This window comes from Hylobates moloch, unplaced genomic scaffold (assembly GCF_009828535.3).
Source record: "Hylobates moloch isolate HMO894 unplaced genomic scaffold, HMol_V3 SCAFFOLD_2, whole genome shotgun sequence".
NCBI classification, from domain to species: Eukaryota; Metazoa; Chordata; class Mammalia; order Primates; family Hylobatidae; genus Hylobates; species Hylobates moloch.
Window position 1 is genome coordinate 30,288,372 of NW_026652277.1, and position 20,097 is coordinate 30,308,468.

General features: G+C 39.8%; 1 protein-coding gene across 2 annotated transcripts in view; it reads left to right on the forward strand.

The window, feature by feature from the left end:
* SLC39A8 (solute carrier family 39 member 8) overlaps positions 1 to 20,097 on the forward strand; it is a 130,907-nt gene that overhangs the window by 29,535 nt on the left and 81,275 nt on the right. Inside the window, exon 1 of one of the 2 annotated variants that reach the window (XM_032177887.2) lies at positions 10,187 to 10,463. The exons of the other annotated variant lie outside the window; for it this stretch is intronic. Within the exon in view, the coding sequence (XP_032033778.1) occupies positions 10,245 to 10,463 (219 nt within the window). The 5' untranslated portion in view covers positions 10,187 to 10,244. Of the gene's footprint in view, positions 1 to 10,186; positions 10,464 to 20,097 lie in introns of those variants that run through there. 2 annotated transcript variants of the gene reach the window in all.

Genomic DNA, 20,097 nt, shown 5'->3' on the forward strand with positions numbered 1-20,097 from the left:
AGCAATTTATTCTTCTTTTAGATGAGAGAAATGTAGGCAATTAGGCAAATGGGACTTTGGAACAAAGCAAAGCACCTACTTATTCCTGTTTGTTGTTAACCTTAAAAAGACTCATGTACTTTTGTCTGAGTAAAGTTTTGCACTTATTTTAACATAAAAAAATTGTTTCAAATCTAAATTAGTTCCAAAAATGCAGTGGAAAGTATATTTTTCATTTTTAGAAAGATAATAAACATGTTATGGTTAACTTGAATCAGTGACTGAATTGTAGGGTTCACAGAAGACATACAAGGTCCATATGTTGCCCACAGACTTTGAGAAATACATATTTACCAAAGAAGGCAAAGTATAGTGTTTGGAGACTTCATAAGTCTGCAAGAATTAGGTCCTGGAACATAAAAATCATTGGACATTAGTAAATCTGTCATTTTTTCCATGGCACCAGACTTTATGTCTTGTGAATGTTTCTTCTATCTCAAATACAAATTGAACATTTCCTTATGGTTCTTAGGATATTAGGTATATTATTTTTGGACTGTAAGTTTCTTGTGTATTTAAACCATTATCTTTTCCTGTAATATCTATCCTTAGTTTTAGTTTATTTTTGTGTAAATCATACTTTATTTCAAGTGCATTGATCCTCATTAAGGTTTTAACACAAGAATGTCTTATATATAAATGTAAAACCACTGGTACCAAATATTGGTTTGTCACTTGTTTGTGCCCTCCCCAAAATTTTTTCTCTTCCTAATGCATACCAACCAAAAGTATCAGAACAGGAAATAGAACTGGAAAATATTAAAACAGTCCATGGTAAAATGAAAAATTCCACACAGGTTTAAAAAAAAAGAGAGAGAGAGCAGTGTTGTCTGTATTGGGTTCCCTAGACCTGCAGAGAACTAATTTTCCGTTCTAGAGGGGATGTGCTACCTAGCTTGTTTGATGTTGTTATGTGTGTACAGACGAACAAGTAGTGTCACAATGCTGTAAATCATGTTCAAAATGACTTCTCAACCTGGTTTGGCCAGTTTGAAATTTTAGATTTTCTCGAATATATAGCTTATAAAATGCTTTGATTTATGTCATCTTAACTAATTCTCGTAATAACCTCCTGAGATACACAGAATTGTTAAGGGGCTCAAACTATGAATACTACAAAGCTGTTCACGTTGTTTCAGTTAGAATCAGAACTCAAATCTTCATTCTTATTTCACTGCTCTTTCCACAATACTGTGCTGCCAGGAAACCTTGGATTAGGATAGTTGATGCTCATTCCTTAGAGAACATAAACCTCTTTCAAACAGGGCTTTATGATTTAACCACAAGTTACAGATGAGTACCTAATAACAGTGAGAGTAAACACATCATTTCACAAAGGTGTTCTGCAGCAAGAGTGTGATGTGAATAAATATCTGGAAAAGACTGAAACTAATCAAGAAAATTCTTATATAGATTTAAGCTCCTAGTAGTGCGTATACTGAAAAGAGAAGACTTTCTCTGTTTGCTTTTTAAATTTCCAATAGTCTCACTTAAATTCTTAAGTTAAAGGTATTTGCAAATTACATAAACCAAGGATATCATTAACAAAAATAAAAAATAAAAAATTGCAAATAGAGCTTCATCAGTTATCATTTTTTGTTCTTAATTTTTAATATTTTAGCATGCGTAAAGTTACTGAGGTTAGGAGATTTGAAGGAAAAGAAGGGAAGGGAAGAAAGGGAAGAGAAGAGGCTGTAGGTTCCTGGTACTAAGGGGTTGAGAACCCAGGGGAGAAGAGTTCCTTGTCATAGTTTCATTTCATAAGTTTGTCTAAGGCTAGGCTTTGTACTAAGCTCTTATCTTGAAAGCAAAATTTTTAATTGTTCTCACATGATTACATTTCCCAGCAGCTCAATTTCAGTCAGGCTTTCGGACTCTGATCCTTAAGATTTGGGAGAGTGGAGATATGGGAAGTACTCTCGTGGAGAATTGTTCATGCCTGCTGTTCAGCTTACCCCATGCCGCATCAAAGACTTGGCGTTATGGAGAATTCAGAGTGAAAGGAGTTGGATGCTTTTCAGGGCTTGGTAGAACATTTATTTTAAATAAATCTCTGCTTTTTGGTTAGCTTTTGGTGATAAAGAAGCATGCCAGCCATGAAGCATGGGGTCTTCCTGTTTGCTGCTCAGGACTCTCTTCTCATCAGGTACGGGGAGACAATCTACTGAGCCTTACTCTCTCTGTCCGCATTTAGAGTCTACTCAAACTTCTTCCATCATCTACATTTTGATAACTTTTTATTCCTTTAAGTAAAACATGCCTTTTGAAAAAATGTTAAGTACCGGCTGGGTGCAGTGGCTCACACCTGTAACCCAAAACTTTGGGAGGCTGAGGAGGGTGGATCACCTGAGTCCAGGAGTTCAAGACCAGCCTGGCCAACATGGTGAAACCCTGTCTCTACTAAAAATACAAAAATTAGCTGGGCATGGTGGCACATGCCTGTAGTCCCAGCTACTTGGGAGGCTGAGGCAGGAGGATTGCTTGAACCTGGGAGGTGGAGGTCACAGTGAGCCGAGATCGTGCCCACTGCACTCCAGCCTGGGTGACAGAGTGAGACTCTGTCTCAAAAAAAAAAAAAAAAAAAAGGAGGATATAAAGGAAAACAACACATTTTTCTCCACAGAGAAAGGTATTGTTCTTTCCCCTTTGAATCACCTGTCCTCAGACCTACTTCTTAAAAGGAAAACATTGTAAACAACTTGGCACATATTCCTCAGACCTTTGTTAATGTACACACAAATACGCATGCACACAGCTGTTTACATTGTTTTAAAACATGTTCTGCCTCATATTTTTTTCATTAATTTACTCAGTATATTTCCATGTTAATATATATAAATTTTCCCAACATTCTAATAATAATTTTAAAATTTATAGAATTATAAAGCACAAAAACCATGCTAAGATAATACTGGGTGAGCTCAGGTGAAACAGCAGCATAAAGGGTGGGGACACTGTTTCATTAGAAAATAATTAAAGAAAAGGGATGAAGAAGAAGAACTAGGAAGAACATAGGTTAGTAAAATTTCCAATTTCACTTTCTCAATCACATTAAAGTCATAAGGGTGTTATCCTTGAAACATTGGCGTTTATTTTGTGGTGGTGAAATGGAAAAAGACAAGTTTGGGCTTCTGTTCCGGTCTAAATGTGTTACTTGGCCATACTGCTTAACTCTCCTGAGCGTTCTTTTCCTTATCCCCTAAATGACAAGATTAGACTTGGTGTAATTTATGGATCTTTCCATTTCTAATTAGCACTTTAATTTCCTAGAAATAACCTGAGTTTTGTAAGGTATAAAGTAGTCTTTGTTCTGAGATATTCTTGGTCTTGTCCATTTCCCATTGGCCCTTTGCTAGGCCTATTACACGGGTCATGTTACCCTACCATTCCAGCATATATTAACACCTGCATTCTGCTTTACAGTTGATAAAGAGATTTCACATACTTTATCACATCTGATTTTCACAATTATTCAGTGAGGTAAATTGAGCAGGTATTATTTTAATCCCCATTTTAGAGATTAAGAATTAAGTTAAGAGGGGCCTTGCAGAAATCTGATTCCTACCTATACTGTTTCTGGTATGGATGGCTGAATAGACATAGATGGTCCAGATAGAATCATTATCTTGGTCTTATTTGAGCATTTTGGGTATGGCTTATTTGTAATAATGAGGACTAAATATTGATACTGATAATACAGGATAAAGAGGTTTAAATTCACTGAAGAGATTTTGTTGTTCTTGCCTCAGATGATTATAAGGAACCTTTGGGGACATCATTAGACAAAGACTGGGAACTTTGAGACCTTTCCTGATTCTGCCAGATGCTGCCTTTCTATTCCAGATTCTCCAATTCCAAGAAACCCCTTGCAGTTCTCTTTATTCTCTCAGGCCTCTCAGGGCATTTTATTTTACATTTTCTCGTCTTGGAATGTTCTTCCATTTTTTTTTTGTCTTTCTGTCAAACTTCTACTTATCCTTAAAGCTCAGGGTTTACCCACTCTGTAAACTATTTGCTCACTATCATCCCCAGACACTGGTGCTCCTATCTGTCTCCACCGCAACATTTAAAGTCTTCATTACAGCAACCATCTTTCACCTTCCTCCAACCTGTAACTACAAGCTACTTAAGAGTAAAATAAGGAGTATCTTTTCATTCTTGTATTCCAGACACAATGGACTGTGATGCAAATGCTAAAAATATGTATTAATGAGTAAATTAATTTCACTGAAAATTATACTTTTTGTAAAATTTTAGATTTAATTTTAATGTAATTTGTTGCAGGAACTTTCTCCTTTCCTCATTAGTATTCAGTGTTTAAATTTTAAAATTATGAGGTACTTACAGAAAAGTGGCCAGCATGGTAAAAATACTTTTATTCCTTCTGATCCATTTTAGAGTAAGTTGCTAATCTCATGTTATCCTGGAATAATGTAACATGCATTTCTGCATTTTTGGACCATTCCCTTGCTTTCAGGCACAAGGTGATATTCCAGGTTCATCCTGTTCTTTGTCTGTCTGCTTCTGGAATCAGCCCTTTTTCTAAGGGGCTCTGGTTCTGTTTAGTAGAGAACAGTAATATTTAGAAGCCAAGCTCAGTGCCCTAGTTATGCTCTTTGCTATTAGTGTCATTGTTCTCAGACCCTGTCACTGGACAGAGCTGGTAATTATTTACAACTCTCTCTCTCTCTCTCTCTCTCTCTCTATATATATATATATACACACACACACACACACACACACATATATATATATATATCTGTTTCTACACTGCAAACCATGAATTGATACTGGTCTCTCCAATTCCAACCTAAGACCAGAGGGTTCGTTCATTCTAGTTTTCTCCCTCTCCATATTTGCAACTCCCTTCTGTGATAACGTGAAAACTGGCTATTATAATCTAATATATTTACTTATTTAATGAATCCCCTTATGTATCACTAATGTATTTCTGCTGCCATCCTCTTCCCCCTGATTCCTTCCTTATCTTCTTCGGGTTCTGACACACCATGCCAGGCTGCCATACTCACTGCACAGACTCCGATACCTCATGCTACTGCTCTTCAGGGTCACCTTCCTCCCCCTTGCCCATCTCTGACATTCTGTTATGGCCACCGTCAGGCCTGACTGCCTTCATCACCTTCTCAGGCTCTGACTCTCCACACTAGCTGACTCTTTCTTTCTCCCCTAGATCCATGGATGCTTCCTAGCTGTGCTCAGTCTCTGGCACCCAACACCTGGCCACTACTTTGGTGGGCACCCTACTCTTCCAGCTTGGGCTCTGACGGATCATGCTGGGAAGGATGCTCTGCTGATCATACTTGGGTCTGATAGTCAGTGCTTGCGCACATGCATACATCCTTATCCCATTAGTGATGCAGCTCTGATTTCCCATGTCTGTTCTCAAATCTGGACACCTTCAGGACCCTACTTGGACTCTTACTGTCCACACTATGTTCTCTCCTACTTAGATATCCTTTTTTTCTTGTTCAAGCTCCAACACCCCTCTTTGGGCCACTATGGCTCCCCTCCACGCAGACACTGCTATACTCTACCTAACGACTTCTAGGCTGGACGGTAAGGAAGAGAAGGGAAGAAGAAGAAGAGAAAGGGATGTGCCATTTAGATTTCCTTATTAGTCCTTCGACAGAGAAAATGCATGCGTGAAAATGTTTAGAAGAGGCCAGTTTGCTTCATATTTGCAATAGTCACAAAAGATCTGAACTGAGAAAAAATTGAAACGATTAGAGAAAGTTAGGTTTGAAGTTAACTGTCCTTTCACTTGGGCAAGTGAAGTCTTATTTCTTTTTTAGGTGTTTCATGTTTTGTTCTGACAAGTGACTTCCAAATTAGACACTTAGAAATAAAAAGGCTGGAATGGAGACTTGATATTCTTCTGTCCCAATTATCTTGTTTTACAGATAAGCGAATTCATCCTGGTGAGGTCAAATGACTTTCCCAGGTTTCCTAAGTGCCTGAGTCAGAAACACGACATTTTTCAACACTCTGGCCAGTGTTCTTGGCATGCTACCCTCATTACCATTTAAAAGTATTCAACCTTTAAGGCAAATTTCTGAGAAAAATATATTTTATACATTGTACATTATATTTTAAATTGGAATTATTTTTCTTTTGTAATAATATTACTTATAGAATGCCATATTCAGGGCCCTAAAATTTATCTGGCTGGGTGCAGTGGCACAGGCCTGTAATCCCAGCTATTGAGGAGGCTGAGGTGGGAGGATCACTTGAGCCCAGGAGTTCTGGGATGTAGTGGGCTGTGCCAATCACTAAGTTTGGCATCAATATGATGACCTTCAGGAGTGGGGTGGTGGTGATTGGGGACCACCAGGTTGTCTGAGGAGGTGTGAACTGGCTCAGGTCTGAATGGAGTAGGTCAAAACTCCGTGGTGGTCAGTAGTTGGATTGTGCCTGTGAATAGCCACTGCATCCCAGCTTGAGCAACATAGTGAGATCCTGCCTCTTAAAAAATAAATAAATAAGTAAATGAAACATTAGTTGGTTATGAGTTGATTTGAAATGCTTGGGACCAGAAGTGTTTCAAATTTGGATAATTAAAGATTTCTGAATATTTACATATATATAATGAGATATTTTGGGGATGGGACCCAAGTCTAAACACAAAATTCATTTATGTTTCATATACACTCTATAAACATAGGCTGAAGGTAATTCTATGTAGTATTTCCAATAATTTTGTGCACCTGTCAAATGAGGTCAGGTGTAGAATTTTCCACTGGTGTCATTTCAGTACTCAAAAAGTTTCATATTTTGCAGTATTTTGGATTTGGAATTTTTGAATTAGAGATGCCTAACCTGTAGTTCTTTTGTGATTATAGTTTATTAGACTGGACGATCTAGAAATTAGCCTTACCTATTTGGTAGTTAGTAACTTGAAATTTCTGAGTACTTTCTCTTAATTGCATTATGTTAACTGGGCTTAGTAAAGTTGGCACGCAGGTTGGTCATTTATTTTACTGTTTCTTGTTTTGTGGAGTTGATGGGCTGGCAAAATGTATGTGAATAGACATGAATGACTGATAAATAGATAAATTATATATTCTAAAAATCCACAATGTAAGATTTGTATTTGTATTATTTTCTTTTTTGAGGCAGAGTCTCACTGTCACCCAGGCTGGACTGCAGTGTCCTGATCTTGGCTCACTGCAACCTCTGTCTCCTAGGTTCAGGCTATTTTCATGCCTCAACCTCCCGAGTAGCAGGGATTACATGCACGCACCACCATGCCTGGCTAATTTTTGTACTTTTAGTAGACACAAGGTTTTTCCATGTTGGCCAGGTTGGTCTGAACTCCTGATCTCAATCTATCCGCCCACCTTATTCTCCCAAATTGCTGAGATTACAGGCGTGAGCCACAGTGCCCAGCCAAGATTTGTATTTTTAAAAACCTTTTGTATTGGTTAAAATCTAACACTTTATGAACAAATTCAGTTTTAGAAAAACTGGAAATAAACAACTTGCTGGGTATAGATTAGCCATTCAGAGCATTCATTAATTTCCAAAAATCATTTTGCGTCACGGAGGTCCAAAGGAAAAATAGGCAACAAACTATATTTTAAAATCCAATGAAAGGCTTGAAGAGTCCCACGAGCTGGGTGATTTAAGAGCACAACTGTGATATTAACTTACTTCTGGCCCTTAGGTGAAATATTTGCCCTTTTAGCATCAACATAATTCTGTAAATTATTATTAACAAATGTGTAGATTTTATAATTGGAAAGAGCACAGTATTAAGATCATTTAGTTCATCTCCCTTCAGGCATGAATCCTCCTACCACGTACTATAGGCGGTCACCCAGGATCTGTTGATTTGAATCACTTTTGATCATGGAAAAATCACTATCTTCCAAGGCAGCCATGCCTTATAATTCCTCAGAAACCTTCCTCTAGGTGACTTTGCCCCATGACTGCTGCCTTCTGTCCTCTGAAGTTAGATGTAATATAGTTAACCCTTCTTCCATATGACAATCCTTCAGCTTCGTCTGCCTAGATCCTTACCCTCTGGGAATGTTCTCTACCTGTCTCTTTCTTGCGCAGTTACGTCTTTAGGTTCCTCTTGTAAGATTAAGATTTTTTCCCTTTCCCCATCTTTTTTCCCCTTTGTTTAGACTTAATGTCTCTTTAAAATGTGCTATTTTAGGAGGCTGTGCATTCTCCTGATGAAAGGCAAGAACAGCACCTTGAATTCTTTTTATTGTCCGTAGTCACGTGAATGCAAAATATCTGAGACAGGTCTCAGTCAATTCAGAAAGTTTATTTTGGCAAGGTTAAGGATGTGCCCCTGACACAGCCTCAGGAAGTCCTGAGACATGTGCCCAAGGTGGTCGGGGGTACAGTTTGCTTTTATATATTTTAGAGAGACATGAGACATCAATCAATATGTGTAAGAGGTACATTGGTTCAGTCCAGAAAGGTGAGACAACTGGAAGTGGGGGCTTCCAGGTTAGAAGTATATTAGACAAGAGACAAAAGGTTGCATTCTTTTGAGGCCATGATCAGCCTTCCACTGAATAGACAGTTTAGTCTGGGCCAGTGAATCTGCATTTTTTGCATAAACAATGGAAAAGAGAAAGCAATCAGATATGCATTTGTCTCAGGTGAGCCTCAGAGGGATGAATTTGAATAGAATGGCAGGCAGGTTTGCCCTAAGCTGGTCCCTGCTTGATGTTTCCCTTTAGCTTGGTGATTTTGGAGTCTCAAGATTTATTTTCCTTTCACAGCCATCTAACAGTGAAGCATGGTTTCACTTTATACCCGAACCACTATATCCACCAGATACAAACTTTGCCTCAAACACCACACTCACTTTACAGAAACCTGTTGACATCACACCTAAGTCAGCTTTTCTTGAGCCCCCATATGAACAAATAAACATTCCTCTGATCTGCGGATATCCTGCCAGGAAGGGCCGGCTTGGGCAGTGCTGGCTCAGCTAGCCCGCCACCGCTACCATTGGATTTCCTCTTTCTCCTCTGATTTTAAGAAGTGAGAAAAAAAGCAATTCCTGTTAATCATGTAGACAATGCAAGGGTCTCCAGGCTCCATTTCAGGAAGCTGGTTTCATCAAGGTCACGAAAAAGTGCATGCGTCCCGGAGACCAGAGAGGAGTTAGGGACCCCGACACGGAGGTGGCATCAGGTAACCCTCAGGGGTGAGGGTGGGGAAGAGGGCACGGCTGATGCTGGGAATGAGCAGCGCCCGCGGACGGAAGGCCGGCGGTCCTGCGCCCCGGCGTGGACGCGCGCGGGAGTTCAGGCTGGGGAAATGGGTCACCACGTGCTACGGAGGCGGGGACACGGCCCTCCTCCCCTTATTTGTAAAGAGCGCCGGAGCGGATCGCGGAGTTTCACCGCGGACCTGTCAGAGATACAGAGGTTGCGGGGGCGGGAGACAGAAAGAGAGAGATCCAGAGACCGAGTCTCACGTTGACACGCAGAGAGAAAGACGCAGAGACAGACAGAAACAAACAGATAGGAGAGGTGAGAGGCCAGCGAGTGCTTCCGATTAACTTGCCAAGCCCAGAGAAGAGATCCGGGGAGAGGGAGGGTCCCGTTTAGACGCGCAATCCCCAGGACTCCGGAAGAGCCCTTTTCTGCAGCTCCTTGGGGACTGCACGTCTCACTTCTAAGTTTGCGGCGGAGAGAATAAAGCAGAAAGACAGGAAGAGGAGGTGGAGTTCTACAGTTAGTGTGGTTTTAGTTTTTCCTAAGAAGTGGCGTGGTTTAGAGCTTTATATCCGGGAAGAGCATATGTACGCAAATCCTGGGGCATTTGCAAACCCGGATCCGGGGCGTCTGGCCCCATGCCCGGCGGGGCGTTTGAGGGCTACTGCCACGCAGCGTTTCTGGAGCCGGCCGGCTGGTGCCCTGGTGGCCTTTATCTCTGTCCCCCTTTGTCCTCTTTATCTCAGGCTCTCCAGGAGACCGGGGGGCCCACTCCGCCTATCGCTCCCCGCGGCTACGCTGCCACTTCAATGCCCCGCAGGTCGCGAGCTGCTGTTCTTTCGAAGGCGTCGGAGAACCAGGGGCGTCACGCGCCACCTCTGACTCGGAGCAGCGCCGAGCACTGACGCTCGCGCCCTTGGGCACGGACGCCAGTGCGCCCGCGCACGTCCCTCTGCGCGGCAGCCCGTCGCGGGCCCTCAAGGGGAAGCCCAGGCCAGGATGGCCCCGGGCCGGGCGGTGGCCGGGCTCCTGCTGCTGGCGGCCGCCGGCCTCGGAGGAGTGGCGGAGGGGCCAGGGCTCGCCTTCAGCGAGGATGTGCTGAGCGTGTTCGGCGCGAATCTGAGCCTGTCGGCGGCGCAGCTCCAGCACTTGCTGGAGCAGATGGGAGCCGCCTCCCGCGTGGGCGTCCCGGAGCCTGGCCAGCTGCACTTCAACCAGGTAAGGCCGCCAGGCCCGGGCGGCCCTCCGTACTGTGGGTGTCCCTAGACTTCACTTTGTATATGGGCCGTTTTTATTTGGGAAAAGTGCAGGAGAAAGAATCTTGTTAGGTTTCTCAAGTAGAAGGCGGTATCTGGTGACACTTGCTTTTCACTAGACGAGGCTGAAGGATTAAAAGGTTAACGTTGTTAAGGGATTTGGCAGCCAGAAACTGCAGTTTTACGCCTGATGAACTGAGAGGTCCGACTCTGGTGATTATAACATTTTATAGAAAAGTTTATGAAGTAGTTGAGTGTGTGATGCCACTTTAACAGATGCTTTTTAGATAGGAATGAGTTACTTAAATCTTCCCAGAAAGATAACGGCTCGGCTCGCACACTTCCTACAAGGTTAGCAAGGAAGATTATCACATGCCACCCTGGTTAACAGTTGCCCAGTGGGTAGCCAGTGCTATTTGAAAACGAGATATAATGTAGTTCTGGCTCCTGTGTACATTACATGAGGCATTCAGGGCTGAAACAGGGGCGGCCTTGGGATCAAGATTCTAATTTGGTCATCCAGATGGTGGTAGACTAGGCTTATATTGTTAGTTCCTTGTCATATGTCAGGGCAAATATTTGATTCTAGTATTTATCCAAAATGATTTAAAAAAACATTTTTTTCAGTGCATAAACAAGGTACTACTAGGCATTTGGCAATACCTTGGGTTTAAGAACAAGCTTCGAACTACGTAGGAGCAATTAAACATCATACCTGTTTGTAAACATAAAATCAAATTATTCCTAATTATTTCTATAATAAATACTCTGTGATTGGGTAGTTCTTAAAATTGTGAAGTAGGCAAAGTGTAGTTTCTGCATCCTTCCAAAACTGCTCTCCTTCTTTTAAAACTCAGTTAAGTCAGTGCTTTGACTTGTTTTCCTTTACTCCTATCCCACTGACAACTGATACTGGAGGGCAGAATACAGTATTTTCCATATTGTTTGTCATTTTTGGATGATGTTAGTTTGTTACAAGAAGTTTTGGGGTCCAAGATGTTTGGGAAATGCTGCATATTATACTCTGCTCTTGGAAATTTGGCGTTTCCTAATGAATATGACTTTAGATTACAGTTAGGGAAACTGTAATCAAATAAATTCCATGTTAATAACATTATAGGTAGATTGATATTCTTTTTGTTAGAAATATCTTACCACAATTAAAGTATATGGCTCTTAAGAAAAAGTAGAACTTTCTGATGCCATGGCATATCAGAGGTGATCTCTCTTTGACTTAGAAGGGTTTTGTGGTTCCCTTATGCATGTTCTTTAGTAAATTGTCTATAGTTCCAGTTCTGGGCATGGTATTATATCTGGGGTAATATCTGAGAAATGATGTGTTGGAAAAATGGAAATACCCACAAATTATGCTAATATTTAAGAAAATAAAGTATTTGCTGGCTAGTTGCATTCTTTTCTTATCAAATAGGGGAAACAGCTGAGCTGACTCCAGTATTTCCAGGTAGGTATGGTCACGTGCTTGGAAAGAAGCTTAGAGGATTGACTTGAAGCTGCCTATCTGTAGCCCACACATTGTTTTGACTTGCATGACCTCCTTATCTTGCAGTGTCTGGAGGTGTTGATGAATTTTAAAGGGGCAAAAGACCTCCCCACACCACCTTTGCAAAGACATTGGAAAACATGCCTAAATTATTTAGGAAAATTGGTTAAGTGTACCAGTAATATGATGCTCTGTTTATTAGCAGGTAGGATGTCTCAATAGGTAAAATTATATGTATCTTGACACCTGTTTTCTCATTCGCATGTTTGCATATTTAACTGCCCTTATTATGGCCTCTGTGGGCATTAAAAAGAGACAGGAAGAAGCCCATAATTACCTTGGAAAGAAAAGGAAGCCAAGGAAAATTTACCACTTAATAAACTTAACAAACATCTCTTTGATGTTCTCGCTTTTTTTTTTTTTTTGAGACTGAGTTTTACTCTTGTTGCTCAGGCTGGAGTGCAATGGCACGATCTCGGTTCACCACAACCTCCGCCTCCCGGGTTCAAGCAATTCTCCTGCCTCAGCCTCCCAAGTAGCTGGGATTACAGGTGTGTGCCACCACACCTGGCTAATTTGTGTTTTTAGTAGAGATGGGGTTTCTCCCTGTTGGTCAGTCTGGTCTCAAACTTCCGACATCAGGTGATCCACCAGCCTTGGCCTCCCAAAGTGCTGGGATTGCAGGCATCAGCCACGGTGCCCTGCCTGATGTTCTAAATAGTCTTAATGATAACAATAATCATTGGTTAAACGATGACAAATGAAATACCAATCCAAAAGAATCCATTGATTTGCTGGTAATTGATGGACTTGAGCCCACAGCATTCATGTATGCTCCAGTGTGAAACCACCCAATTCTGGAGTAAAATTTTAGGGTCATTAATGCTTACATACCCTAAGGAATACAACTTCAGTTTCCTCACAGGGTGGAATAAACAATGCACATGTCTGTTGTGAGACACCGGTTTTTGGCTTTGAAAAAGGCTAAGAAGATAAAATTTGTTTCAGGGTCCAAGAATTTATTGAATCTTCTGCAAGACTTAGTTTTCAAATAACGTTGTTCTTTTGGTTGAGGGCTGTGATATTTATTAGGTCAGCTTTTCTCAGGTAATAGACTAATGAACTCTGGAGATTTGTTAGACAATTTTGGAAGGTTTTCTAAATATTTTTCTTCTGTATCCTTAAGTAAGTAGTATTAAATTAGCTTGTTGCTTTGGGATATCAAAGAGGTCTGAGTTCAAACTGTAGACAGTAGAACAATTGAGCTAATAGTTTTGCTTCTTATAGCTACTGACAGTGCAAAGAGTTAGGTAGAAGCGGTGACCCAAACAAAAAAGAGGAGGGAGACCTTTTAGCCAAGTAGGTCTCTGGGGCCCTCATTTCTGGATAAAGGTCTGATCTATTGAGGGGAATTCCTAGAATACACAGGGAAGCCCCAAATATCTGGATACCCCTGGGTTATTAATCTAGGACATTTAAGAATGTCCTCAGTGCTGCCTTTTGTTTGTTCAGGTGTTCCTTTCTCATTCTTCAAATGTTCCTTTTCCTCATTTCCTCTTTCAGACACTGTATTCTGAAGTTCTTGTGTGTAGATAGTGGTTAAACAGCCTGATAAAAGGAAGATCCTATTTTCTAAATTATCACACTGAGCTGCTGGAAATGCCTCCATTCAGAGAGTTTCTTCTTCTGATATGTATTTTTTTGATATATATCTTGCAGCCCATCTCCTGTATTGCACATAGTTTTTTTCTTCTCACATTTCTACTGGCAGCCAAGTACTGTTTTTAACCTTTTTCAATTCATATTCAGTCTTCTCAAAGCAACACTCTTTCTTTCAAAAAGCCTCCATGAACTGTCTGTTAGCTGACAAACTCTAAATCTGGAGCCTAGCATTTAAGGCCTGATCCTCCTGTGTCAACCTACCTCTCCAGACCTAGCACCCACTAAACTAAAGTACTCACTGCTCTATGGATTCCCATAAGCTTTTGCTCAACCACTTCTTAGCTCATTATCTTCCTTGGACCCTTCCTGCCTTTGACCGAAATGTTCTTCTTTTCCTTGAATTGCCCTGTGAAAATCTATTCTCTTAAGCCCAGTTAAACTTCACCATAAAACCTTTCTGGGGTATCACAGCCAGCACTGATTTACTGATTTCTCTATTTTCTGAATTCCTGAAATATTTTTTACCGTGCTGATGTCACTTAACTATTCATGTGTTCAACAGACATTTTCAATGACTGCTGCACTCTAATTTGAATGGTTATTTAAAAATACAAATCTGAGCGTATCATTCATCCTGTTAAACAATTCAGTGACTTTTAGATAAACTACGAACACTTATAGTGGCTTCAAAGTCCTTTTCTGATTTGGTCCCTGTATGTTTCTTAAACCATATCCTTTGTCACAGTTCCAATCTTAATGGACCATTTACACTGCCTGGTTCTCTAGAAATACCTGATTATGCTCTGGTATCAGTTTAGACATTACTTCTTCTGAGAAGCCTTTCTTGATCTTCTCAAGAGTGTAGTTGAAGTCCCTTCAATGCAATCCTGTATTTCTTGGTGCTTGTGCAATTATAACATATTATGTATTGCAGTTATATTATAACATGTAAATTATTTTATATGTATTACAGTTTTCTGCTTATGTGGCTATAACCGCTGCTTCCTCCCTCTACCCTCCAAAAGATTTTTAACAAGTTGAAGGGCATGGTCTGACTCCTCTCTCTAGGGACTAGTGTAGTGCCTGGTTTATAATGTGTATTCATTATAAGTTTTTTGAATAGATAGGTGAAGGTGGTTTAAGATGAGTTTGATAATTTGAGTCCCACATGACTTTACAGTCTATTGAAGGAGATATGACATATGCACATATAATGCATGATACAGTGATATGTCTGATTAAGGAACTAACCCATTTATGCCTGAGGTTGCATTTTTTTGAATTTTTGCAATCAGACCTTGGCAATGACCTTGAGCAGTGGGATATAAATAACTCCCACATGCTTAGTGTTCCAATAAGGGAACACTAGGAATAAATGTGTTTAAAAACCAAAGTGAGATAAGACCTGTGTTTTCAGAACATTAATCTGACATGGGAGTGTGGAATGTATTGGAGTGGGTCAAGGTGGGAGCTAAGGAGCCATCTGCAGTGGATTTCATGAGATGTAAGGACCACTTGAATCTGGAGAAAGTCAGAAGGTAATATAAAGGCTTTGCCTTCAGAGACTTCAAGAAGAGCAGGCATGGCTGAAGAGTATGCAAAAGGCCCCAAAGATAAGCCTTTTCTATTTCAATATTTTGCCTGTAATGGTTATTTATTTAAGTGTTGTTGGATCTCTTCCTTCATTATCTTCTGGCCCTGTGATGCCAGAGGGAGAAAGGATAACTCTGGGCCCATATTAATGGATGGCCAGGCTAGTGGTATGTAGCAAAAAGGAGTGTATGTATATGTGTGGATACTGCAAATATGTTTTTTGCATTGCCTGTTGTCATCTACTGCACGTTTTCCTGGGGTGGGGGTAATGATGGGTTAGATGAGGGTGTTTCTGGGAAGCACTGACTGTGGACAGAAGAGATAAAGAACATTTGTTCTTTTTTTTTCCCCCTTTATGTGCTGAGAAATGGTGGGGGAAAACCTTCTAGGAATGCCTTCTAACCTGCTTGTTCAGGTGAGAAACTGGAAGGGCAGGACAGAGGGTGAGGTTACCTGGGTCTCTTGTCAAGAATCCTCCAAGACAATGGCCCCATTCTGATCTATTAGATCACTCTCACATAAGTTGATTGTGTACAGTATGTTGATTGTATTTCAAGGCTTTGGGAAAATGAGGGACATCCGTAATTCATTTGACTGTGATGTCAAGAGCTTAGTTTGCCTTGATGCCAGGTGTGATTGGGATCCATTAGGAAAATGCTTTTCATTCCTTTCATATCTAACTCCCAAAATCACATCTTTACCCACTATTTTAGGAGTCATATGAACCCTTTTATATGCAATATAATAATTATAGCTAGGATTTATTAATCTTTTACTGTGTGGCATTACTCCCTTAACCAATTTATTTGTACTATCGCATTTCATACTCATACCAACTCTATGATAAAGTTCCCATTATTATCTTCATTTTATGCATAAGAAAAATGTGGCACAGAGAGGTTAAGTAACTGGACCAACGTCACGAAAATAAGTGGTAGAACCTCAGGCAATCTTACATACTATGCTATAGTGCATTTTTTGAATTACAATCTAGAAAACCATACTTTCTCTAGCTAGAGCAACCATGACCTTAGATTTTGAACTACAGACAGAAGTTACTAATCATCGACTGCCTATCTGGCTACGTTGCTTAGGCACATTAAGGAAATGGTACTAGAGCTGTGGAGGCTACAATGATGATGACTTGTCATTGTCCTCAGAGACCTTATAATTAAGAAATAAGATGGAGGTTGGGCACGGTGGCTAACGCCTGTAATCCCAGCACTTTGGGAGGCTGAAGGGGGCAGATCACGAGGTCAGGAGATTGAGACCATCCTGGTTAACATGGTGAAACCCCATCTCTACTAAAAATACAAAAATTTAGCCGGGCGTAGTGGTGGGTGCCTGTAGTCCCAGCTACTCAGGAGGCTGAGGCAGGAGAATGGCGTGAACCTGGGAGGCAGAGCTTGCAGTGAGCCGAGATGGTGCCACTGCACTCCAGCCTGGGTGACAGAGCGAGACTCCGTCTCAAAAAAAAAAAAAAAAGAAAAGAAATAAGATGGAAACTGTGAAAAGTGACTATGGAAGGCAAAGCTGCAGTAATCACGAAAGCAGACATTGTAAAACATATCACAAGGCCATATATGATTGTGACATGGATACTAGAAAACATCTGCTACTAGTTTAGAAAGGTGAGGGGTTTTTTGGGGTTGGAAATGCCTCATGGAAAAGTTATAACTCAGTCAATTCGACTTATCTGGTTTGGTTTTTAAAAAATTTATTGATTGAACTCTTGCTTATACCAAATGTGATGAATTTTCATGTGAATTACATGAATTCTTTTTTAGAGGATGAAAATTTCTTTTATTGTTTCATATATAATGAATTTTTTTAAAGGACTATATTTTGAGCAACAATAGTACTTTCTTCTATGGATAGACTTCAGGCATGTCTAGTATGAAACCTTTCAGTCTATTTCTCACTTTTATGCTAGAAGTTTTCTGCCAGTGAATCCACTGTCTCTTCTGGCAGTTTAGAATGGAAATCTTCCCTTATGATGCCTCTGAAGCAATTGCATTCTTAACTGCACAACACTGGAGAAAGTGGTTTGTGCATAGGTGTTGGGGAATGAGTTGAAGCAAAGAGGGAAGAGTAGGTGAGCCGAGCCAAGTACTTCAACAGAATCACTGACTCTTAACTATAGGTAAGACAGTGCTGCTAGGAGGCAGTTTGAGCTTTCTCACAGTTATCAGGTGAACTTTCCATAATTGGGATAGATCTTTATTTCTCTCTAGGGATGTTCCCTCATCTGGGTGGGAGATTTGCAGCTGTTATGCTTTCCATGATTTATTCTTATCTTGGGATATATTGAGGGGCAGGGACTTAGTTTTCTGCTTCCTAGTCATAAAAACCCATTACTTTTCAACCATAATAATTGTTTAAAGGTGTTTTCTTTAAATTTAATATACTTTTGATTTTTTTTTTTTTGAGAAAAGTGAATTCCTTTTGGTGGTAGTAGGGATTGGGGGAGAAAAATAGGAATATAAATAGAAATGGAAAATAAGGCCTAAAGCTGAGAAGGATCAGTGATCCTCAGGAAAAGAAAAGCAACCTCTAATGAAGGCAGTTTAATGTGGCTGGTAATGGGTTTGCAAGTTATTTGTATTCCAAGTGGTGTTTCCTCAAGGGATGTACACATTACTAAGTGCAAACAGCTAGTATTAGGGTCATTTACAATGCAATTTATTTTAAAAAAAGAATGTTACTAAACTCTAGACTATCTAAAAATCTATGTAATTTTCAGAATTTTCCCATTTCCAACTTTATATAACAGTAGATTCCTGTTTGTAATCAAAACTAATTAATTTGTTCTCAAACTATTCCCAATTTTCTGTTTCAGTAGTCTTGAGATTTATTTTATAAAGAAATGAACCTTTCATCGAATTACCTTTGTGTTGATAGGATTTGGGAGCATAGAAAACATTCGGAATGGGGCCTTGTTTAATTTGGCTTCCGTCTCTTTCTAAAGGTACTCTGTTGTTTTTCTTGGCCTGAAGTTTAAGGAGAATAAAAACAAAAATCTGTTGAGTCTAGATTAAAGGTGAACCTGAAATGTAGCATTATGCCCTCCAAGGCCAAATATTTAACACCTTGACTTTTTTTCTTTAAATAACTAATTGAATAGCTAGAGAAAAAAATCAAGTGAGCATTGATAATGCCTCTAAGTCTTTAGTTCTTTGAACCTAATTAAAAAATAATCCATAATTGTAAACAATTTATTTGGTGAGCTTCTTAGACCTCTAACTATCTTAGAGAATACAGCATAATGGTTTACAATCTGGCTTCTGGAGTCAGGCAAGCTTGCGCTGAAATTCTAATTCTCTTGTTTACCACCAGGGAAATCACAGCCAAGTGACTTACCCTCTTTTTGTAATCCTTAGTTTTCACATCTGTGAACTGAGAAAAAAAGAGCCTTACTCATACGACAGTTTTTTGGACTAGAAAATAAGAACAATATTAACATTTATTGAGCATTTAATATATTTCGGACACTTATATATTTAGTATGTTATATGTGCCAACTCAACAAAGATATAAGACTTTTTTCCATTACCTATATTGCTTCCAATAATACACAATACAAAAGACAATTTATGTAAAATACTTAGCATTGGGCCTGGCTCAAATTATGTGCTCAATACATAGTTATTATCATCATAATACTATGTTACTCGATATAGCTACATTATCCTTAACAAAATTGTCTTCCATTGAAGATCTGAACACCCAAGGGTCTGTCAACTTAAAGAAGAAAGCATAGCCATGAAAAGACAGCAAGAATTAATTGAAAAAAAAGATCAGTGAGAAATAAGTCAGTCCAGTGCCTTTGATTTCAATCTTGGTTTCCATGGTGACTCACCTTCAGAAAGGCTTTTACGGTTTACCTCCACTTCCCTTTCACCAAACACTGGTAGTAAATTCTTGAAAATGTAAACCTTAGGAGTAGAGACTAATAAAATAATTTGAGTACTTCAATATGCATTGAAATTATTACCTCCCTTCCAGAGGACTTCTGATGCTACATTTAGGAGTTGGCTCTATTTTATTATTTTTGCCCCAGATTGGCATCACCATTGAAATGTGAAAGTTTGGGGAGCCATATAATACTTCCAGAAATGGATAGAATTGTGGTTTTAAATTGAGTTCTACTTCTAAATCTGTATGGACCTCTATATGGGTTTTGCAAGCCAAAGAATCCAGGACCCTCTGCACATTTAGCTGAACCCTGTTGGATAGAAAACAGATAAGAGAATGAGAATTATTTTGATCTAACTGGAAGAAGTGAGAGATGTATCTCTTCATGGGCAGGGAAACAGAAAGTTAGCCCAAACTTCAGCAAACAGTAAAATCAGTAGACTGATTCTGAGCTTGGCAAAAGTTCATGCTTTATATAAATATTTATCATATGTTCTATAAAACATGCAGTCCCTTATGTTAAGAGATGCATGCTATGATGGTACCAGGTAATAGAGTTTGAATGTTAAATCATAATGCTCTACAGTTTTCTTCAGGAGCAGAGTTCCCCAGAATGTGAGTATATTATTTGGTTACTTCACCTACACATTAGCATGAACAGCTAGACACTGGCTCTGTCTCTAGTCTTGGGATGAACACTGTTTAAGTAAATGTTGTGGGCAGGGCCTTTACTATGGCAGAGGAAAAAGGTCCTGTCCTAGTAAGAATATTTACTAACAATTATGGAGCACTTCTTGTGTTCCAGGCATCCTGCCCAGTTCTTCCTTATACACCATTCTGTTAAACCTCCTGATCCCATGGAGTAAACACTCTTGTTATTCCCTTGAAGAAACTCAACCTTAGGTAGGTTAAGTAACTCACTTTA